Source organism: Bubalus kerabau, chromosome 3, assembly GCF_029407905.1.
Source record: "Bubalus kerabau isolate K-KA32 ecotype Philippines breed swamp buffalo chromosome 3, PCC_UOA_SB_1v2, whole genome shotgun sequence".
Lineage (NCBI taxonomy): Eukaryota > Metazoa > Chordata > Mammalia > Artiodactyla > Bovidae > Bubalus > Bubalus kerabau.
The window spans coordinates 139,899,080-139,920,114 of NC_073626.1; the positions used below are offsets into that span (position 1 = coordinate 139,899,080).

At 38.3% G+C, this 21,035-nt stretch overlaps 2 protein-coding genes and 1 non-coding gene across 5 annotated transcripts in view; 2 read left to right on the plus strand and 1 right to left on the minus strand.

The window, feature by feature from the left end:
• The window catches only part of SF3B1 (splicing factor 3b subunit 1), a 59,798-nt gene extending 57,074 nt beyond the window's left edge, over positions 1–2,724 (minus strand). For all 3 annotated transcript variants that reach the window (XR_008712053.1, XM_055572999.1, XM_055573001.1), the window contains exon 1: positions 2,555–2,724. The gene's annotated coding sequence lies outside the window, so the exon portion shown is untranslated. The remainder of the gene's footprint in view (positions 1–2,554) is intronic.
• Positions 2,725–2,855: 131 nt separating this feature from the next.
• COQ10B (coenzyme Q10B) lies at positions 2,856–20,211 on the plus strand. Its single transcript, XM_055573002.1, has 5 exons — positions 2,856–3,145; positions 7,963–8,112; positions 11,633–11,825; positions 16,351–16,452; positions 19,126–20,211. Exons 1-5 carry the CDS (start codon positions 3,024–3,026, stop codon positions 19,291–19,293), a joined length of 735 nt encoding a protein of 244 aa, XP_055428977.1. The 5' UTR covers positions 2,856–3,023; the 3' UTR covers positions 19,294–20,211.
• LOC129648040 (U6 spliceosomal RNA) lies at positions 14,490–14,591 on the plus strand. The gene has a single exon (XR_008712644.1). It is a non-coding gene; the product is annotated as a U6 spliceosomal RNA (small nuclear RNA).
• Positions 20,212–21,035: the final 824 nt, after the last annotated feature.

Below are 21,035 nucleotides of genomic sequence, written 5' to 3' on the forward strand. Positions count from 1 at the left end.
GACTCAGATAACCACAATGGTGTGATCACTCACTTAGAGTCAGACATCCTGGAGTTTACAGTCAAGTGGGCCTTAGGAAACACCACTACGAACAAAAATAGCAGAGGTGATGGAATTCCAGCTGAGCTATTTCAAATCATCTTTTAAGATGATCCAGTTAAAGTGCTGCACTCAATATGCCAGCAAATGTGGAAAACTCAGCAGTGGCCACAGGACTGGACAAGGTCAGTTTTCATTCTAATCCCAAAGAAAGGCAATGCCAAACAATGTTCAGACTACCGCACAATTGCACTCATTTCACATACTAGCGAAGTAATGCTCAAAATTCTCCAAGCTAGGCTTCAACAGTATGTGAACTGAGAACTCCCAGATGTTTAAGTTAGACTTAGAAAAGGCAGAGGAACCAGAGATCAAATTGCCAACATCTGGTAGATCATAGAAAAAGCTAGAGAATTCCAGAAAGATATCTACTTCTGCTTCACTGATGATAAAACCTTTGTGCAGATTACAACAAAGTGTGGAAAATTCTTAAAGAGATGGGAGTACCTGACCACCTTATCTGCCTCTTGAGAAACCTGTATGCAGGTCAAGAAGCAATAGTTAGAACCAGACATGAACAACAGACTGGTTCCAAATTGGGAAAGGTGTATGTCAAGGCTGAATATTGTCACCCTGCTTATTTAACTTACAGGCAGAGTACATCATGCAAAATGCCGGGCTAAATGCAGCACAAGCTGGAATCAAGATTGCTGGGAGAAATATCAGTAACGTCAGCAATGCAGATGACACCACACTTATGGCAAAAAGCAAAGAGAACTAATGAGTCTCTTGATGAAAGTGAAAGTGGAGAGTGAAAAAGCTGGCTTAAAACTCAATATTAAGAAAACTAAGATCATGGCATCTGGTCCCATTACTCCTTGGCAAATAGATGGGAAAGCATTGCAAACAGTGACAGAATTTATTTTCCTGGGCTCCAAAATCACTGCAGATGATGACTACAGCCATGACATTAAAAGATGCTTGCTCATTGGAAGAAAAGTTATGACCAACTTAGACAGCATATTAAAAAGCAGAGACATTACTTTGCCAACAAAGGTCCATCTAGTCAAAGCTACGGTTTTCCAGAAGTCATGTATGGGTGTGAAGGTTGAACCATAAAGAAGGCTGAGTGCCGAAGAACTGCTGCTTTTGAAGTGTGTATTGGAGAAGACTCTTGAGAGTCCCTTGCACTGCAAGATCAACCTAGTCAATCCTAAAGGAAATCAACCTTGAATATTCATTGGAGGGACTGATGCTGAAGCTGAAACTCCAATACTTTGACATACTGATGCGAAGAGCCAACTCATTAGAAAAGACTCTGATGCTGGGAAAGATTGAAGGCAGGAGGAAAAGGGGACAGAGGATGGGATGACAGAGGATGAGATGGTTGGATGGCATCACTGACTCAATGGACATGACTCTGATCAAGCTCCAGGAGATGGTGAAGAACACAGAAGCCTGGCGTGCTGCAGTCCATGGTGTCCGCAGAGTCAGACATGACTGAACGACTGAACAACAGCTGCGATGAACAAAGCAAGAGTATAAAATAATAATCATACAGATACACAAAAGCTGGAATATCTATGTTAATGTAAATCAGATCAAGTCATCTCAAATGACTTCCCTTTACACTTAGAATAAAATCCAAAGATGGCACCATGGCCTCCCAGATACTATGAAAAAGCCCTCACTACCTCTGACCTCATTTTCTACCACTCTCACCCTCACTGACTGTAATACAAAGCCCTTGCTTCTCATAAAACAGGGCAAGACTGTTTCTGTCTGAGGCCTTTGCACTTGCTGTTCCCTTCCCAAATATTCACATAGTTCACCTCCTAACTTCATTTAAGCCCGTTCAGTATCACCTTCTCAGAGGCCCACCAGACCACCTTATATAAAACAGCACCCCACTTTAGCCCTCTCCATCTGCTTTTCATACTTTTTCCTACAGCATATGATTATCTGACACTGTATTAATTGAATGAAAATTTATTTTACCTACTCTAGATTAGAAGCTCTATGATAGTAGGCTTTTGTTTATTTTTCCAGCACCTAAAACAGCGGAGAGTGAGTACTCAATAACTATGTTTATTTCATTTAGTCAGCTACAATTTCTCAAAACTGTGTGCAGTTAAGTATTGACAGTATGGCTATCCTCACTTTACAGTTTACAAGAAACTATGGCATATAAAAGTTAAATAAGGACCTAAGAACAAAGCGAGAACAAATGTCAAGACTAGATGAATGATTCCTGAAATGGGTGAATGTAAGCAAAATCCGAATGGAAGCAAAATTTGGGCTGAGGGAAACCCAAACCATACATGAACACCAGTTAAAATGTTGGCCACACAGAAAGAAGGCAAACAGAACCGAGTCTCTTCTCTACGGCCATAACCTTATTATATTGCTCTCATAACAACCTCACGGGGTAAAGACAGCAGGTACATTCATTAACAGCAAGACTGACGCCACACTTGGCAGACGGCAGGGGTGGCAGGTCCACCCCAGCACTCACCGCTTCGTACAGTTACATAATCGATACTCAGAACCTCGAGCTTCCTCCCGCCCCTGCGCTGGGCTCACGTGGCTGGCCTCGCGACCGGAAGCAGCCTCAAGAGAACCACGGCGGTTGGTGAATCGAGGAACAGTTCCTGAGCTGGAGCAGGGGTGAGCGGTCACGGTAATTCTTACGTCAGAGCGCGGCGGGAACTGAACACCCGCCAGCCTAGAGGGATTCGTCCACCCGGCTCTGCGGTCCCTCTGATTGGCCGGCTGGATGACGTAGCCCGTTTACAGGGGGCTCTGTGGCAGTGGGAGTGTGCGTCAGCTTTGCGTAATCAGAGAGAGGGGAAAATGGGGCGTGTCTGACCGCTCAGGGGGCCCGCTGATTGGCTGGAGGGCGGCGGCGCCGGGTGGCCCGGGCCGCCGGAGGAGGGCGGTGCCGTGGGCCTGATCCGGGTTTACTGGCGACCGGCTTCAGGAGGATGATCATGGCAGCTCGGATAGGTCAAAAAGCCCTGAAAAAGGTGGTCTCGGGATGCTGTCCGAAGTCCGCGGCAGCCGCCAGAGCCCCGGCTCCAGCGCAGGTGCCTGCGAGGAACGTCAGGTAATGAACAACGGGGGGCGCCGCAGCGAGGGTAATTTCTCCCTCCGTACGGCCTGTTGAGCAAGGGGACCCGGGACATTTGCGGTGAGGCAACCCACTCCAGTACCTTTGCCCGGAAAATCCCATGGACAGAGGAGCCCCGTAGGCTATACAGTCCATGGGGGTCCAAAGAGTCGGACACGACTGAGCCATTTCACTTTTAGGCGTATCGGATGCGTTTCCGCGTCTATGTAGACAAAGGGCCTACTATTGCCTTCGGCGAGTGACGGACTCAGGCCCCTTCTCGCCGCCCCCTTGGCCGGAGGGTCGCCAGCCTGTTCAGGCCGCTCCGTCTTGTGTTGTGGTTCCCAGCCCTCGCGAGAAGCGGTGAATCCTTCCGCTCAGCGACTTGGAAGCAGCTGATGAAGCCACTTGATGGGGCGGGGAGGTGCCTTTGGGCTCTTCCGGTCTCCTCCCCTACGGCCTACTGCTGCTGTTCTCCGGAAGTTATAACTGCGGTGCGGGAGTTGGGGGTTGATGGATGTGGGAGTTTGTGGCCTGTCAGCGAGTCCCCTTTTGTTCCTTCAGGGTGTACGATGGCCAGAGGTGCTTTCCCCAGTTTCTGGTAGCGGTCTTTGCCCACCCCCGTTCCCACTTTGGTGCTAGCTAAACTAAACCGAAGCCGAAGTAGGGGACTTGGATTTTTTTTTTTTTCCCTCCTATTTTAAGTTAGCAGTCCTGTAACCTTGACTCAAGAGTCTGCCTTCGATTTTCCAGGTTTTTTTTTGGTAGATAATGGAAGAGGAGACATGAAATTTTCCATATTTCCACCAGTTTCCTTTTATTAATGACACGTCAATAAATTATGCTCGAAATTTTTTTTTTAATTCTTAACATTTATATTCTATGCTCGAAAATTAAAGTTAACTTTTAAAATTAATTCAATAGTAATCTGTACGGGATGGAGGGAGAAAACACAAATCTGCTTGAGCTCCTTCCAGGACATTTAGAGTCAATAAATTTTTTAAAATATCAACAACCCAATTAACTCTAAATCCTTTTAGACATTTTTTGGTCGAAACTGAAATAAAATCATCTCACATCCTTCACTCTTGCTTTAGGAAATAGCTTTAAAAAGTTCCAAGCAGAACACTTTATCATACTTTACTGCTGTATTGCTCTTATAAAATGCTGGCTGTTACTTTTGAGAAAAAAATTGCTTTAATGATCAAATTAAGGTTTAAATTTCAGTCTATTTACTGTTTATGATAATGAAAAGGGAGATAATTTATAAATTCATTGCAAGGCTGATTCTGGCCTTTATTGTAATACAGTATTTAGGATGTAGTACTGGAAGTTTAGTGACCAAAAAACTGCCCTTCTTATGTTCAGTTTTCATTCTATGGTTTAAACATGTGTATGACTGTAAGGTTCTCATATTGTAGCTGAAGACATACTATTTATGATAAAGTATGAAGATGGATGTGCTGTCCAGGACATTGTAACCATAATAGGCAAACTGATCAGAAAACTCCTATTGTGCTCAGTCGTGTCCGACTGTTTGTGACCCCAATAGACTGTCACTTGGTCATTTTTCCTCCACCCACATAGCATGTTACATCTTACTTCCATCTCTAGTTCACTATTGCCTTCTCTCTCATTCTGTTTTTTTTTTTTTTGCACTAGTTATTGCTGTTCTGTCTTTTAAGTCATGTCCAACTCTTTGCGACTTCATCAACTGTAGCATGCCAGGCTCCTCTGTCCTCCACTGTCTCCTGAACTTTGCTCAAACTCATGTCCATTGAGTCCGTGATGCTATCTAACCATCTCATCCTCTGCTGCCCTCTTTTCTTTTTGCCGTCAATCCTTCCCAGCATCAGGGTCTCTTCTGATAAGTGGACTCTTCACATCAGGTGGCCAAAGCATTGGAGTTTCAGCTTTAGCATCAGTCCTTCCAGCAAATATTCAGGGTTTATTTCCTTTAGGATTGACTGGTTTGATCTCCTTACAGTCCACCCCTGATCTTCTTACTGAATAGCCCCAATTTCCTCAATCATTCTTTAACTCAGTTTTCTCTTCCAGCCACACTATGGGATGTCAGTGTCCTTAAAGAAGTTTTATTTATACGTAAATCATATTTTATATGAATCAAATGTTATATATAACATGAGATTTCACCAGGCCACTCCCTTCTCTGTTAAAAAAATAACCTGAAGACTTGATTTAATGAAATATTATTCTCTTAGGTGGAACACTTTAAGAGCATCTCATTGGGAATAAATCCCAAATTGCTTTATACTGACCAGTAGTCCCCAGCATAATCCAGCTCCAGCCTCTTTAACAGTTATTTCATTGTGCTCTTGCCCTGGCTTGCTATACTGCTTCTGCACTGTTAATCTTTTTGAGAGTCTGGATGCTGCCAGGCTCTTCCCTACTACTTGGAATGGTTTGTATCTACCTCTCCTCCTCCCATGTACAGACACACACATATGTGTGTATGAGAGAGAGATCTTATATATGTGTACACACACATTATGTACATACATACGTATTTCACCCTTTACATGGCTGCTGTTGTTCAGTTGCTCAGTGGGGTCTGATTCTTTGCAACCCCATGGGCTGCAGCACGCCAGGGTTCCCTATTCTTTACCATCTCCCAGAATTTGCTCAAACTCATGTCCATTGAGCCAGTGATGCCATCCAACCATCTCATTCTCTGTTATCCTCTTCTCCTGCCTTCAATCTTTCCCAGCATCAGGATTTTTTTCCAGTGAGTTGGCTCTTCGCATCAGGTGGCCAAAGTATTGGAGCTTCAGCTTCAGCATCAGTCCTTCCAATGAATATTCAGGGTTGATTTCCTTTAGTATTGACTGGTTTGATTTCCTTGGAGTCCAACGTACTTTAAAGAGTCTTCTCCAGCACCACAGTTCAAAAGCATCAATTCTTCAGTGCTCAGCCTTTTTTATTTTCCAGCTCTCACATCTGTACATGACTACAAAAACCATAGCTTTGACTATACATACCTTTGTAGACAAAGTAATATCTCTGCTTTTTAATATACTGTGTAGGTTTGTCATAGTTTTTCTTCCAAGGAGCAAGTGTCTTTTAATTTCATGGTTTCATTCATCACCCACAGTGATTTTTGAGCCCAAGAAAATAAAGTCTGTCACTGTTTCTATTGCTTCCCCATCTATTTGCCGTGAAGTGATGGGACCACATGCCATGATCTTAGTTTTTTGAATGTTGAGTTTTAAGCCAGAGTTTTCACTCTCCTCTTTTACCTTCATCAAGAGGCTCTTTAGTTCCTCTTCGCTTTCTGCCATAAGGGTGGTATCATCTGCATATCTGACATTATTGACGTTTCTCCCGGCAATCTTGATTCCAGCTTATGCTGCATCCAGCCCAGCATTTTGCATGATGTACTCTGCATATAAGTTAAATAAGCTGGGTGACAATATACAGCCTTGATGTACTCTTTTCCCAATTTGGAACCAGTCTATTGTTCCATGTCTGGTTCTAACTATTGCTTCTTGACTTGCATACAGGTTTCTCAGGAGGCAGATAAGGTAGTCAGGTATTCCCATCTCTTTAAGAATTTTGCACACTTTGTTGTTAACCTACACAGCCAAAGGTTTTAGCATAGTCAATGAAGCAGATGTTTTTCTGGAATTCTCTAGCTTTTTCTATGATCCACCAGATGTTGGCAATTTGATCTCTTGTTCTTCTGCCTTTTCTAAATCCATCTTACACATCCAGAAGTTCTCAATTCACATACTGTTGAAGCCTAGCTTGAAGAATTTTGAGCATTACTTTGCTAGCACGTGAAATGAGTGCAACTGTGCAGTAGTTTGAATGTTCTTTGACATTTCCCTTCTTTAAAATTGGGATGAAAACTGACCTTTTCCAGTCCTGTGGCAACTACTGAGTTTTCCAAATTTGCTGGCATATTGACTATACCACTTTAACAGGATCATCTTTTAGGATTTGAAATAGCTCAGCTGGAATAACTCCTCCTTATCCATTATGTCTCAGCTGAAATACAACCTCGGAGGACTTCCTGGATTACCCTATCTGAAGAAGGTCCTAATTACATGTCCTTACACCCATTTCTATTTTAGTGGCTTATTTAATCCTCACCTAGAATGTAATCTTTTTGTTTTATTCACCATTATGTCCCTAGTGCTTGGCACAGAATAGCAGCTCAATAAATATGTGAACTAATGCACAAATAGTAGTGTATAATAGTTATGCAATAATCTTACTGGTGTAAAGGCTAAAAATATATAGGTGAACAAGAGCGTATCAGGAATCTGTATTATGAAGTACCCTAGTTAACATTCTAATTACCTTGACATATGTTTCTACATATACACATGGAAATGGAGATTGGAAGGTAAAAGATAATTGAGCAATAGATCTGACAGGCCTGCCACATATACAGTGGAGAGAGGGACCTAATTTCAGATCTCATAGAGTAGATCAAGAATTAAGGAAACCCCTGTGGATGCAGCTGGGAAAACAAGATGGGTAGATGAGTTAAAAATTGGACAATGAATATTCTCCCATCCTAGGGCAGGAATATGTTGTTAACACATGACTGCAAACTAAAAGCCAACTCTGAGAGATACCTTTTGTGTCTGAAGGCTCTAACCCTAACTGTAAGCTGGTATTTTTAGTTTTCTTTATGGTGTTCAAGAAGCTTATTTTTTGCATGTGTAATTTTTTTGGAAATATTCTAAGGTTGCAAACACCTGAAGTATGATTGTTACTTAATGGTCTCTAATTTGTTTCCTCTTAATTGTCAATGTTACTCAATCAGGTAATTTCTGTCTTTTTAGTTATTTAGCTTCCTGTGGTATACTGATGAGCAGAACTCTTCAACTACATACCTCAGTTTTTCTTAAGAAGATACACGCAAGAAGCTTCTTCAGAATTGCTGCACCATTAATAAACAAAAGAAAAGAATATTCAGAAAGGAGAATTATAGGGTTTGTATATAGTAATAGATCTATTAAAAGAGCATGTTCACAATGTTCTTTAGAATATTGTGCCTCTTTTTTTCTAGATTCGTTTCTTACAGACCAAGCTCTGATTTTCTCACCCTTGCTATTTTATAAATACTGGTTGAATGAATATAATCTTATGGTAACTTTATAGGATAGGTTTAAATCTTGACATTTAAAGAAAATAAACTGTTTATGTCCTGCATTTTTGTACACTGTTCTTTTTTATAGTGGCATCATTACTGATATGTTGGGCCAAATATGTTTGTATAGCTCCCTCACCTACACACATACATAGGTAAGTATATATAAACATGCTAAGAGGCCCCTACCATCCAGAGCAGAGGTTGGCAAACTTTTTCTGTAAAGGGCCAGTTGGTAAATAGGTTTGTGGGCCATACTGTCTCTGTTGCAACTACTCAACATGGTCAGTGTAGCCCAGAACTAACAATGGGCATGGTTGTGTTCCAATAAACCTGTTTACAGAGTCAGGCAAGAACCCAGGCTCCATCCAACTTGGTACTTTTATAATTCCTTGGTCTTCAGGATCTCTTAAAAAGAAACACCTGATGCTTAATCATATTGGTCCTGGAAGTGACACACAGTGCTTACTCTCAGATATTATTGGCAAGAAGTAGTCATGTGACAGCTGTTTAATTTGTAGCCTACTGGTGGCCAGCAAGAATGCCATGTAAAGTAAGCCTCAATACTTGGATAGGTAGACATCTTTGCCCCAGCTGGTGTCTTAAAAACAGAAATGGCAACAAAAAGATGAGAAATCAAATAGTGAACTGGTCTGCTTTACTTTTGAATTACTAATAATATCTCCCTTTTATTGTGAACTTGTCATTTGACAGGCCTGCTGGGTGCTCTATATTGTTTCATTTAATTCTTACAGTAATCATGTGATCTAGGTATTTTTCCCATTGTAAAGATGAAGAAACTGAAGCTGAGAAATTATGTTGTGTCATGACTCCAAAGCTTATTTTTCCCACCATATTTATTTATTCTTTCTTGCTTCCTTATTCTTTCTCGTGCTAAAATTCTTTTTATTACAAATTGGTCTTATCTAATGATCACTTTCCCCCATATATTGTTTGATGTAAACACGTAATAGCTACCATTTATGAAGTGCTTAGTAAGCATTGTGCATTATGCCAAAACTATTTCCTTTAACCCTTAAAATAACTCTGTAGAAGTATTTTTCAATTATGGATGAAGAAAATTGAGAGGTTAAGCAACCTAGTCAGGGTCATATGAAACTACTATGTTTTAGAATTGATATTTGAACATAATAGACTATTTTTATGCAAATAGCTTCCAGGCTATCGGGTCTCATACATCTTTATGGGATTTATATTGGCATTTATTTCCAAGTGTCTGAGAACATGGGGAGACTAGAGTACGTTTATTTACTCTTTCCTCTGTGGGCCTCATTTCATGATCATAAAGATTAATTTAAATATATATACACGCTCATTCTGTCATATTCCAAACATACCCTTTTAAAATTTAGAATGTGGTTCTTTACTGCATCATTTTGAGATGAATTCTATTTTAGCAGTGTTGACTCTTTATAACCAAGAATAATACACGTCTGGTTTTCATTATTCAGTTGTCTTTATATGTATCCACCGTGTGGTTTTTTGTTTGTTTTTTTTTTCATTTAAACCCTGATGTGTCTTTGTTGAATTTATTTCTAGGTATTTTGCGTTTGTATGTGACTATTTTCTACTTGTTAGTATAGAGACAGTATTAACTTTTATATATTTCTTAACAGGCTACCTAACTGAATTCTTGATTGATTGATTTTTAATTTCTTTGACAATTTAGAACAATATCAAATGACTGTAATGATGGCATCATTGGTTTCTTTCTAATGCTAATAGTATTGTTTCTTATATTTTACTATCTGTGAAGGGAATCTTACAATGATTTTGTTTTGGCTAAATAATGTGGTTATAATAATTCTTAGTACTGAACCATCCATACTATGTATGGTTGGTTGTATGGACTATGGATGGTTCATCCATACATCCTTAAATGAGTTGTATTTGATTGTTTTATTTTTTTAATATATTACTGGGATTATATTTGCTGGTATTTTACCTAGAAGTTTTGCTTCAGTACTCACAGGTAATACAGGTTTATAGATTTTTTATGTTCTTTGTAAAGCTTGGGTTGGCATGGTGTTATGCTGGCTCAGAAAGAGTGAGAAATTCCCCTTTTTTGTATTATAGAATTGATTTTTTTTCTTAATTACAAAATGTTTGCATACTTGTATAAACACTTCACAATTTATAAGTATATATACTAGAATGAAAAGAAAAAAAATAGAAAAAAAGAATTTAAAAAAGACACAAAAACAGAAAAAATAGAAATATATATATTAAAGAGTTAGTCTGTTTTTTAATCCTACTCTTTTTTTCCTGAATTAACAACTGGTAATTGTTTAATTTATATCCTTTTAGGACCTTTAAAATATATTTTCATTACAGTCTATTAACATAATTATTTTCAGAAAAAGCAAATATCAAATGTTTAAAATTGAGGAATTACAGTATATACTTATATCCATTTCTCAAATGGATAATAAATTGTATATAAAGCAGACAAGATATATACAATTTTATTTAAGAAATATTGTAAAAAAAGAAAAAGAAATATTGTAAGTGTATAGTGTATTTCCTCAATTATTAAACACTTGATATTTGTGCCTTTTTTCATGTAGCAATATATTTTAAACCTCTTTGCTCTAAGGTATATGGTTGACCCTTGAAAGATGGGGGGTTTGGGAGTACAGACCCCCACACAGTAAAAAAAAAAAAAAAATGCATACTGCTATTTCTATTTCAAAACAAGGAATTGATAAATGATTTATCCAAAGGCAGGAAGCTGAAACAGTTTGTATAAAATCAAGACTCAAACCTTAGTTTATTTGATTCCACATATTGTGATTTCTAATTGAACACAAACTTTCCCCCACATTTAATTTAAAAATCTGTAAAACAAAAATACAAGTACTATATTGATCAAAAAAATTCTTATGTAAGTAGACCCACACAGGGCAAACCTGTGTTGTTCAAGGGTGAACTGTACATTTGATCTTAATCCTTTTAGATAACTGATGCGTTCCACAGTATGAATGTACCGTAATTCATCAGCCATTTATTATAAAGCAGTATTAATGTGTGTGCCAAATAACTTCTTGCCTCATACACAGTAAGTTTTATTATTTATTCAGTTTAAAGCAGGGGTCCCCAACCTCTGGGGTCTAATACCTGATGATTTGAGGTGGAGCTGATGTAATAATAATAGCAATAAAGTGTCCAATAAATGTTATGTACTTGAGTCATCCTGAAACCATCCTCTCTTCCCCATTCCATGGAAAAATTGTCTTTCACAAAACTAGCCCCTGATGCCAAGAAGGTTGGGGACCGCTGATTTAAAGTGTATATGTACTGTATAAATAGGTGCAGTTAACACTTTTCCTTTTTTTTTTAAGTTATTCTATGCAGGAAATGTATGATGTAGTATCTGGAATGGAGGATTACAAGCATTTTGTTCCTTGGTGTAAAAAATCAGATATAATATCAAGGAGATCTGGATACTGCAAAACACGATTAGAAATTGGGTTTCCACCTGTATTGGAGCGCTATACATCAGTAGTAACCTTGGTGAAACCACATTTGGTGAAGGTAATGGTTTTGTTTTTTGTTTTTAAATATTCCTCAACTAGTGATATATTAAATGGATTAATGTATAATAGCTTAAGAAGATTTCCCTAAACTAATAGGAGGAGGGGAAAACAAACTGTTATATCACTTAAGTTGTGTTATTTTATACAATATTAGCATTATTCTTTCCAAATAGAAATTTAACTAGAACATGGAAATGAGAAGCTTTTTCTTTTGTCCTTCTGTTGAGAACTGCTGACCCCTAGGAAAGATTCAGCCACACAAGTAAGAAATGTTTTAATTTAATATTGATACTTGTGCTTTTTTTTTAAGTTAAGGCAGGGAAAGTGGTGAGAGGATGAAGAAAGATAGAAAAGATATAAATGTGGAGAATATAAACATTGTTGAAGTCATCCTGCCATGTACCAGGTACTGAAATGCCAGGTACTGTTGCATGCATTATATTAATCATCTTACCCTTCTCAGAGAAGGGTACATATATAGAAAGGGTACTCAGACTTCAACACATGAAAAAGGAGAATTCCAGAGTTACATTACCATTTATTTTGACTTCCTAAAGTGCAGTGAACAGACTTTGAAAGCTTGAGTTGTGTTTTGTGCCCACTTGATTTAGTGGTGGTATCATTTCTTGGTTATTGGCCAGAGCTAAGTGCCTTTTTCACCTCTTTGTCAGTCATTGAGGACATGCAGCTCTCATACCAGAAAAAATATACTGTCCAGTGAAGCTAAGACATTGGAGTCCACCCTAGTCCCACTGTCAAAATGTCAACTCCACTTAAAAGTCTGCCCCATACCCACCTGTTTGCCTCATAGTTTTGGAGTTTTTACCTACTATAGTGCACTGCCTCTCTTATAATAGCTAATGTATTAAGCTCTGTAGCGCTTTACTTGAATTGTTTAATCTTCACAACAGCCCTTTGAGATGCAAATTTTATTATCCTCCATCATCCTATAGTTGAGTATGCTAAGCCTTAGAAGAGTTAGATAGCTTGCCCAGGGTTACACAGCCAAGACTCTCTAGTCTGACAACAGTGAATATCTATAAATCTTACAGTTGAGTCCTCTGACCTCAATCTCTTACCATTCAGATTCTTATAACTTCGATCTTAACATATCCTGCATCTAACTAAAGAACTCTAAAACCATATCATTTTCTCCCCCTGGCTTTCTTCCTTTCCCTGACTCCATGAATGTACCGTATAGTACTTATTCCACGGCCCTGTGCCTTTGCATATTGTTCCCTCTTCTATCTGTAATGAACTTGATTCTTTGCCTGTTAATCCTTCAACTCCCAGCCTGCTTTTTCCCTTTCCTTTCATATGGCTAGTCTGTTCTACCTCGGTGATTCCTCTAGGCTTTGCATGTGCTTTATTTATTTCTTTTACCACTCTTTAGTATAACTTCTTTCTTCCTTTGGATTTCTGCTTGACAGAATCGAGCTACTTAAGGGAATGGGAGATCTTCTTTTTCATCTCTGAATCCTCAGTCATGAGGGCTTTTGTTTATGAAGTTCTCACTGCTGTGTTCCTGTGTTCCTGTATATCCAGATGTTCATAGTAATTTCAGTAACCTTCAGCACTGCCAAGGAGGCAGGAAACTTTTTTTTTAATTGTAATAGTATGTATTATATATTACTATCTTAATTTTGGGAGGCTTAGAGAAATTAAGAGCCCACATAAATTTATACTGTGTATGTCTGATTCCAAAATTATTTTTCCATTAAAATAAGCTGCCTCACTTAATGTGCTAATTTATTATTTAAGGGCTTCCCAGGTGGCACCAGTGGTAAAGAACCCACCTGCCAGTGCAGGAGACATAAGAGACTGGGGTTCAGTTCCTGGGTCAGGAAAATCCCCTGGAGGAAGAAATGGCAACCATCTCCATTATTTTTGCCTAGAGAATCCCATGGACAGAGGAGCCTGGCAGGCTATAGTCTGTGAGGTCACAAAGAGTTGGATGTGACTGAAGCAACTTAGTATGTTAGCATGACCTAAAGATTAGGCAGCATTTGGGTTGTTCTGGAGACCCAAGGTACACACAAATTCATACTGTGTATGTCTGATTGCCAAATTATTTTTCCATTAAAATAAGCTGCCTCACTTAATGTGCTAATATTTAAAGACTTATTTGAGAATAAAACACAGGTATGTTCAGTTTTAAATTTTCCCTGGGCTCAGATTCTAGATCTTAATACCTAATGCACATATGTGACATACAATAAAAATTAGAACCAAGAAAGCAACAAAAGCTATGTGACATCTTTTATTAGCTGCCCCAAATGTGCCTGTGACTTGACATGTGAGTGATTCTACATAAATCACGTAGATTCATCAGTCTGTCATGGCCAGAAGCCTACTTGCTGTGTTCAGTATCTCTGTTAGGAATGAGATCATTGGCAGTATTGTCCCTATCAAAACATACCAGTAAAAATCTGTGGGTCCTTGGGCTAGGTTATTGATACAAGAAAGCACTGCCACATTTTGTTAACAAATAGTCAGAGGAAGGTGCTATATGGTAATGATTATTCCCAACAGCTGTTTCTCCCTTACTATTAAATTTCTTATAAGCTTCATACATGATTGTAAAGAAGGATGGAATGCTTCACCCTAAAGTTGGGTAACTGAAAAAGTTGTAAAAAATTAGAAATAAAAGTAAATAGAGTGCTTGCTTCAGCAGCAAATATACTAAAATTGGAACAATATAAAGAAGATCAGCGTGATCCCTGCACAAGGATGAATGCAAATTCATGAACCATTCCATATTTTGGGGAGCTCATTGTGGTACTCTGTGACCACCTAGAGGGGTGGGGAATTGGGGGGAAGTTCCAGAGGGAGAGGATATATGTATACTTATGGCTCATTCACATTGTTGTATGGCAGAAGTCAACACATTACTGTAAAGCAATTATCCTCCACTTAAAAAAAAAAGGGTCGTCCCTGGTGGTCCAGTGTTGAAACCCCACTTTTCCACTGCAGGGAGCACAGGTTTGATCCCTGATTGGGGGACAAAAGATACTACAAGCCACAAGGCACAGCCAAAAAAAAAAGTAAATAAAGTCGAATAACTGAAATAATATTTTATTATAGGTTTTTGATGGTTTTAAAAATTAGGTGTTCGTTATTGAACCAAGTATAAAGCCAAATACTTTGGGGGAAAATTTTTTTTTTTTAAATACGAACTAGATTTATTTAGAAGAAACTTCTCAGATTGTGGGCCATTTCAGAAGGCAAGAAGCCTTGAAGAGATTTTTTTACTTAATGACTGTTATTTTTTGTGTCTAAATAAAAAACTTTCACTGGTTTCCATATTAAAAATTAAAATTTTTTTTATAAATGTGAATGCTTTTAAAATGCTTTTTAGTATGGGTGCAGTTTATAAAGATTCTACAGTAGTGAAAGTAAAAGTCTCTCAGTCGTGTCCCAAGTCTTTGCAAACCTATGGACTATACAGTCCATGGAATTCTCTAGGCCAGAATACTGGAGTGGGTAGCCTTTGCCTTCTCCAGGGGGTCTTCCCAATGCAGGGATCAAACCCAGGTCTCCCTCATTGCAGGCGGATTCTTTACTACCTGAGCCACCTGGGAAGCCCAAGACTTTGAAACAAGAGTTAAAAAATAGCCTGTTTTTGAGGGAACATAGCATATATATTCTTGAGGTCAATTGTCTACTAGTACAATAAGGCCCAGATGGCATCTTAGGATAGTAAATAAAGAAGTGGAACTTCATTCAAGGTCATAACCAGTTCTGACAGTGTTTTAGTAACTGTGGTCCTGGCCACTGTTTTTCACACTGTGGAAGGCAACTCTTGGCTGGGTCTCAACCGGTATTTTTTAATGCTAGAGAATGGGACATGTCAGATTGCACTGCACATAGTATCACTGTGTATTATGTTGCAGTGTACACATGTATGTGAAATAATGAGCACTGAAGAGATGAGAGGTCAGAAAGCAATGAGTCAGGACTAGACTTAACAAGAAAACTGGAACCATAGAGGCCCCTTGAGAAAGAATAGTGAGTTAGAGAAAGAGTAAATGTGATTGATAAGGAAGATCTTTGGGCAGGCAAGAATTACAGAATTGTTCTAGGGATCTATGCCAGATTCCTTACAAGTATTAAATTTAGCCATCTCATAGTGATGGTAAAAAATAGGCATTATGCTCATTTTACAGGTTAAGGAAATACAGGGAATTAACTTGTCCAGGATCACTAATAAGTGGCAGAGCTGGAAATAAACTTCCAGATAGTAACTCCCTATTTTGTTGTAGGGGGAGAACTTGAAGTAGCACAGTGGGTGACAGCAGTGGAAGAGAGAACTAGTAGTAACCTTGGGAATCCCAGGAGAAAGGAAAATGGCTTATGTCAGCAAGAGATCTCTTCCTAGTACCAAGCTAAGAGAACTTTTTGTCACCTGTGGTCTAATCTATAAAAAAATTTACTTTCAATGAAAGCATCCTCAATTATAGATTCTGGACAATCCAACTGGTGTTTTACTGTTTTTTGTTTCGTTTCGTTTCATTTTGTTCTAGGCATCGTGTACTGATGGGAAGCTCTTCAATCATTTGGAGACTGTTTGGCGTTTTAGCCCAGGTCTTCCTGGCTACCCAAGAACTTGTACTTTGGATTTTTCAGTAAGTCTCTCATAAAGCTCTCTATTTGTTCCAAATATCAAATAAAGTTGGTAAAGAAGGAGTAATTCATTTTTATTAGAATCCAGATGCTATAATTAGTAAACTGCATGCATAGCAATTGGGCTTCCCAGGTGGCTCAGTGGTAAAGAATCCACCTGCCAATGCAGGAGACGCCGGAGATTCAGGTTCAAACCCTGGGTCAGGAAGATCCCCTGGAGTAGGAAATGGCAGTTCACGCCAGTGTTCTTAACTGGAAAATTCCATGGACAGAGGAGCCTGGTGGGCCCCAGTCCATGGGGATGGAAAGAGTTGGACACAACTGAGCAACTGAGCGTGCTCGCGTGCATGCGCACGCGCGTGCGCACACACACACACACACACACTTATGCATAGCGATTACTATAAGACTTTTTTTTTAATCTCAAATTTCTGAGTATTGAATATTCATCTTTTTCTGCACTGACTTTTTTTTTTTTTTTTGGCACTAATTTTATAAGACAGAATACTAAGGGAAATTCCCTGGCAGTCCAGTGGTTAGGAGTTTACACTTCACTGCAGGGGACACTGGTTCCGTCCCTGGCTGGAGACTAAGATCCCTCATGCCACATGGCACAGCCAAAAAAAAGGAAAGAATGCCAGTGACCTTTTCTCTCTTTCCTGAAACCTTGAATGCCTTCTCTATTTTATAATTTTTACAAGTCCATAGATTATAAGACACATGTCTTGCTTACTACCAGCTTAATAACAGTGTAACACCAAATGAAATCTGTACATTGATCTGCGTCTTACGAATTGCAGAAATAAAATTCAAAAGAAAAATATATTTTTAAATGTAATACTGTGCTATTGATATTTTCTTGTTCATATCACCTTAGCTATAGAAAACGTAAAGTCACTTGTGTGGCTTTTTATTTATTTATATGAGTTGATTCCTGTATTTGCAGCTCAGGCTTACATTTTAAAATATGGTTATAATTTTGAGTAAATTACTGTATGCTGGTCTCAGCTCTTAGATTGTTTTCATTTTCATTTCATAATTTTTTCATAAAAATTAGTGGACACTAATGGAACACTTGGGGAAATTTGAATGAAACCTCAGTAGAGTAGATAATAGCATTATTATCTAGTAATATTAACTCTATATGTTAATCTCCTAGTTTTAATTGCACTGTGGTTATATAAAACCTGAAATCTGGGTGGTGGGTATATGAGAAATCTTAGTAGTATTATTGCAACTTTTTAATAAGCAAAATTATTTTAAAATTAAAACTTTTAAAAGTGGATATTTCATCCTTAAGGCATTATTTCTCAAACTGGTTGCTTTGAATTCAGTCTTGAGGGGATATAAATGAAATTTATTTTTTTATTTTTTTGAATACTCAAAAGGATCCTTTAATGTAAATGTGGACAGTACCATATTCATCAAAATAATTTATAATATTAACTGCCTCTTAAATATAATCTTATAAATGAATGCCTTCTGAAGTTAAAAGTAATGTGGATTCAGTATATTTAAAATTATTCAGAACATGGTAGTAGAAATTTAAAAATTAACCATCACCTATGAAATCTAAGAAGGGAAATCACGACAAGTTCCTGATCAAATAAATCTGAACTTTAAATCCTTGTCTACTTTTAAGATTGAAGCACCTTTGCCATCTAGTTTGTGGATTAACCTAACCTTTCTGGTATTCAGTTCATTTCAGTTCAGTCACTCAGTCGTGTCCGACTCTTTGTGACCCCATGAATCGCAGCACACCAGGCCTCCCTGTCCATCACCAGCTCCCGGAGTTCACTCAGACTCACGTCCATTGAGTCAGTGATGCCATCCAGCCATCTCATCCTCTCTCGACCCCTTTTCCTCCTGCCCCCAATCCTCCCAGCATCAGAGTCTTTTCCAGTGAGTCAGCTCTTTGCATGAGGTGGCCAAAGTACTGGAGTTTCAGCTTCAGCATCATTCCTTCCAAAGAACACCCAGGACTGATCTCCTTTAGGATGGACTGGTTGGATCTCCTTGCAGTCCAAGGGACTCTCAAGAGTCTTCTCCAACACCACAGTTGAAAAGTTTTGGGAATAACCTATCAGAGGGATCACTTTCCTCCATTACTTCCTTTTGGGAAGTCGTGTCTGACTCTTTGTGACCCCATGAACTGTAGCCTGCCAGGCTCCTCTGTCCATGGAATTCTCCAGGCAAGAACACTAGAGTAGGTAGCTATTCCCTTCTCCAGGGGATCGTCCCAACCTAGGGATCGAATCCAGGTCTCCCTCATTGCAGGTGGATTCTTTACCAGCTGAGCTACCATTTCATTTTGGGAAAGAAGGTAGCTCTTAAAGGGACACACTAATAAGAGCCAAAGTGATAAATATGATATTCATTTAGCAAAGCTTTTTTTCCAGTTTTTTTTAACTTAATAAAATCAGATTCTTTACCATAAAATGAGATTCATTGACTTTGTTTTACTTATGTTTGTTGTGCAGCCACTGTTGTGCTTACTGCAGTAAATAGGTCTCCCTCTTATTGATGTTAAAAATCTCACCTAGACATAGGCCCATATTGCTCTGCCTTAGGTATTGGGCCAATTAGCTCATTTCACTGTGTAAACACCATTACCCTAAGTAGAGATTTAGTAAAAGAAAGGTCTTTCTAAAATAGTTATTAACATTTTCCTACAGATTTCTTTTGAATTTCGCTCACTTCTACACTCTCAGCTTGCCACATTGTTTTTCGATGAAGTTGTAAAGCAGATGGTAACTGCCTTTGAAAGAAGAGCGTGTAAGCTGTATGGTCCAGAAACAAACATACCTCGGGAATTGATGCTTCATGAAGTTCATCACACGTAAAGAAAAAAGGAAATGGTCACCTACTTGTATCTAGTTTATTCACTTTTAGGAAGTGCTTTCATCATTTGCTTTCAGAAGTCAGAAAGCATTTGTCAAACCCAGCTTTGATTATAAACCCATACTGTTGAAAATTTGCACTTGGAATATGGAACCACATGTACATAGAATTCAATCAAGTATAATTCAGAGTAGTATGTATATTAGCATATTTACAATAATAGGATGTCATCACTGTTGCTGGAATACTGATATCACTCTTTTGAGCAGAAATTGAAACTGTAAATTTAAACCTTTTAATTATTACCTCACCTGAAAGAGGTTGGTTGAGATACTTATGCAGTGTGTACTATATTAACCATGTCACGTTTTAAGTTATTAATTTCAGACTATTTATAACTTATTGTCTTAGGGCCTGCCTCGTGGCTTAGGATATTTGAGTAATCATCAGATATTTAAAGTAAAAACTTTGACTTAAAAATATTGTTAATGAAGGTTCCCTGGCACTTTTCTTATTTTTGAATTGTTCCTATGGATAGTAGTAGATAATTCAGTATTATACTAAGGTTAGCTTCCAGATAAACAATTATTTTTTATTTTTATTTTTTGGTGAGTGGTCCAGAGAGTATTTTTTTGGTCCAGAGTTTTAAGTTAACTTTTCTCATAGTTTGCAACCCTCTCCCTGATATTTTGACTGCTGTGTCAGTAATGCTGAATCTGTGTCAAATTTTGTCTACAGCAGTGGGCAATAGATCAAGATAAGTTGGTTGATATGTCTGCAGCACCATGCATCCTTATTTTCTATTTATTGTGTGTATTCACTTTCGATAATGTATTTCAAACTGATATTTTTGTAAACAAATCAACGTAAGGACTGAAGTGGTAACTTAATAAAGTTAATTTGTTTATTTTTTGTACAGTTATTTTGGTTATTGAAATGTCTCAAAATACTTTAACAAAAACAAATCTGGGCAAAATTCAGTCTTCCTTTAATCAGTATTAATCCCCTTCCCTTCCTTCATCCCCTACCCAACAACCCTTTTGCATTAATCATCCTTTGTTTCCTCAGATCAGCCAAGGACTTCATGGGTTAGTTCCCTCTATGAATGCATATTTACATTAATCTATTGTAAGTGCCTGCTCTCTGGTACATGGTAGGTATACTATGGTGAAGGATTCATACAGTCCACTCACATGGAGCTTGGTTTGTGCCTTCACACAGGTAAAGTAATTTTCCACTTAGAAATGAAGTGTTTTCCCAGGGCATAAGGAACACGGGTTCAATCTCTGGTCAAGGAACTAAGATCCCACATACCAGATTTTTTTTTTTTTTTTTTAATCGTGTACCTTTTAAATGAGAAAAGTATTTGTTGTTTTTCTTTTTAAGTGACAAAGATAAGATCTAGGTATTTTTTTCCCGGCACAGTACTACTCTGTGTATGGAAATAAGAACCTGTACTTTACTACTATTCTTACAAATGCCATAAGTCAGTTCTTAGGTTCAGAATCTAACTTAGTGGTTGGACATAACTGGCTGGTATTATGATAATATGTAGGTGGTATTTTAGTGAGGGAACCCAGGAATACACAAATATTGCCTTGATCTAGCCATCCTTTTGACCCATGAGGTTCCCCAAGTATCATTAGAATGCGAGTCTTAGAAGTAATAGAGAAAACCCAGGCAGTCTGGCTCCAGTATCTATGCTCTTGTGTTTGCTCTGAAGGCTGTGACCTGTGGAGTTAAG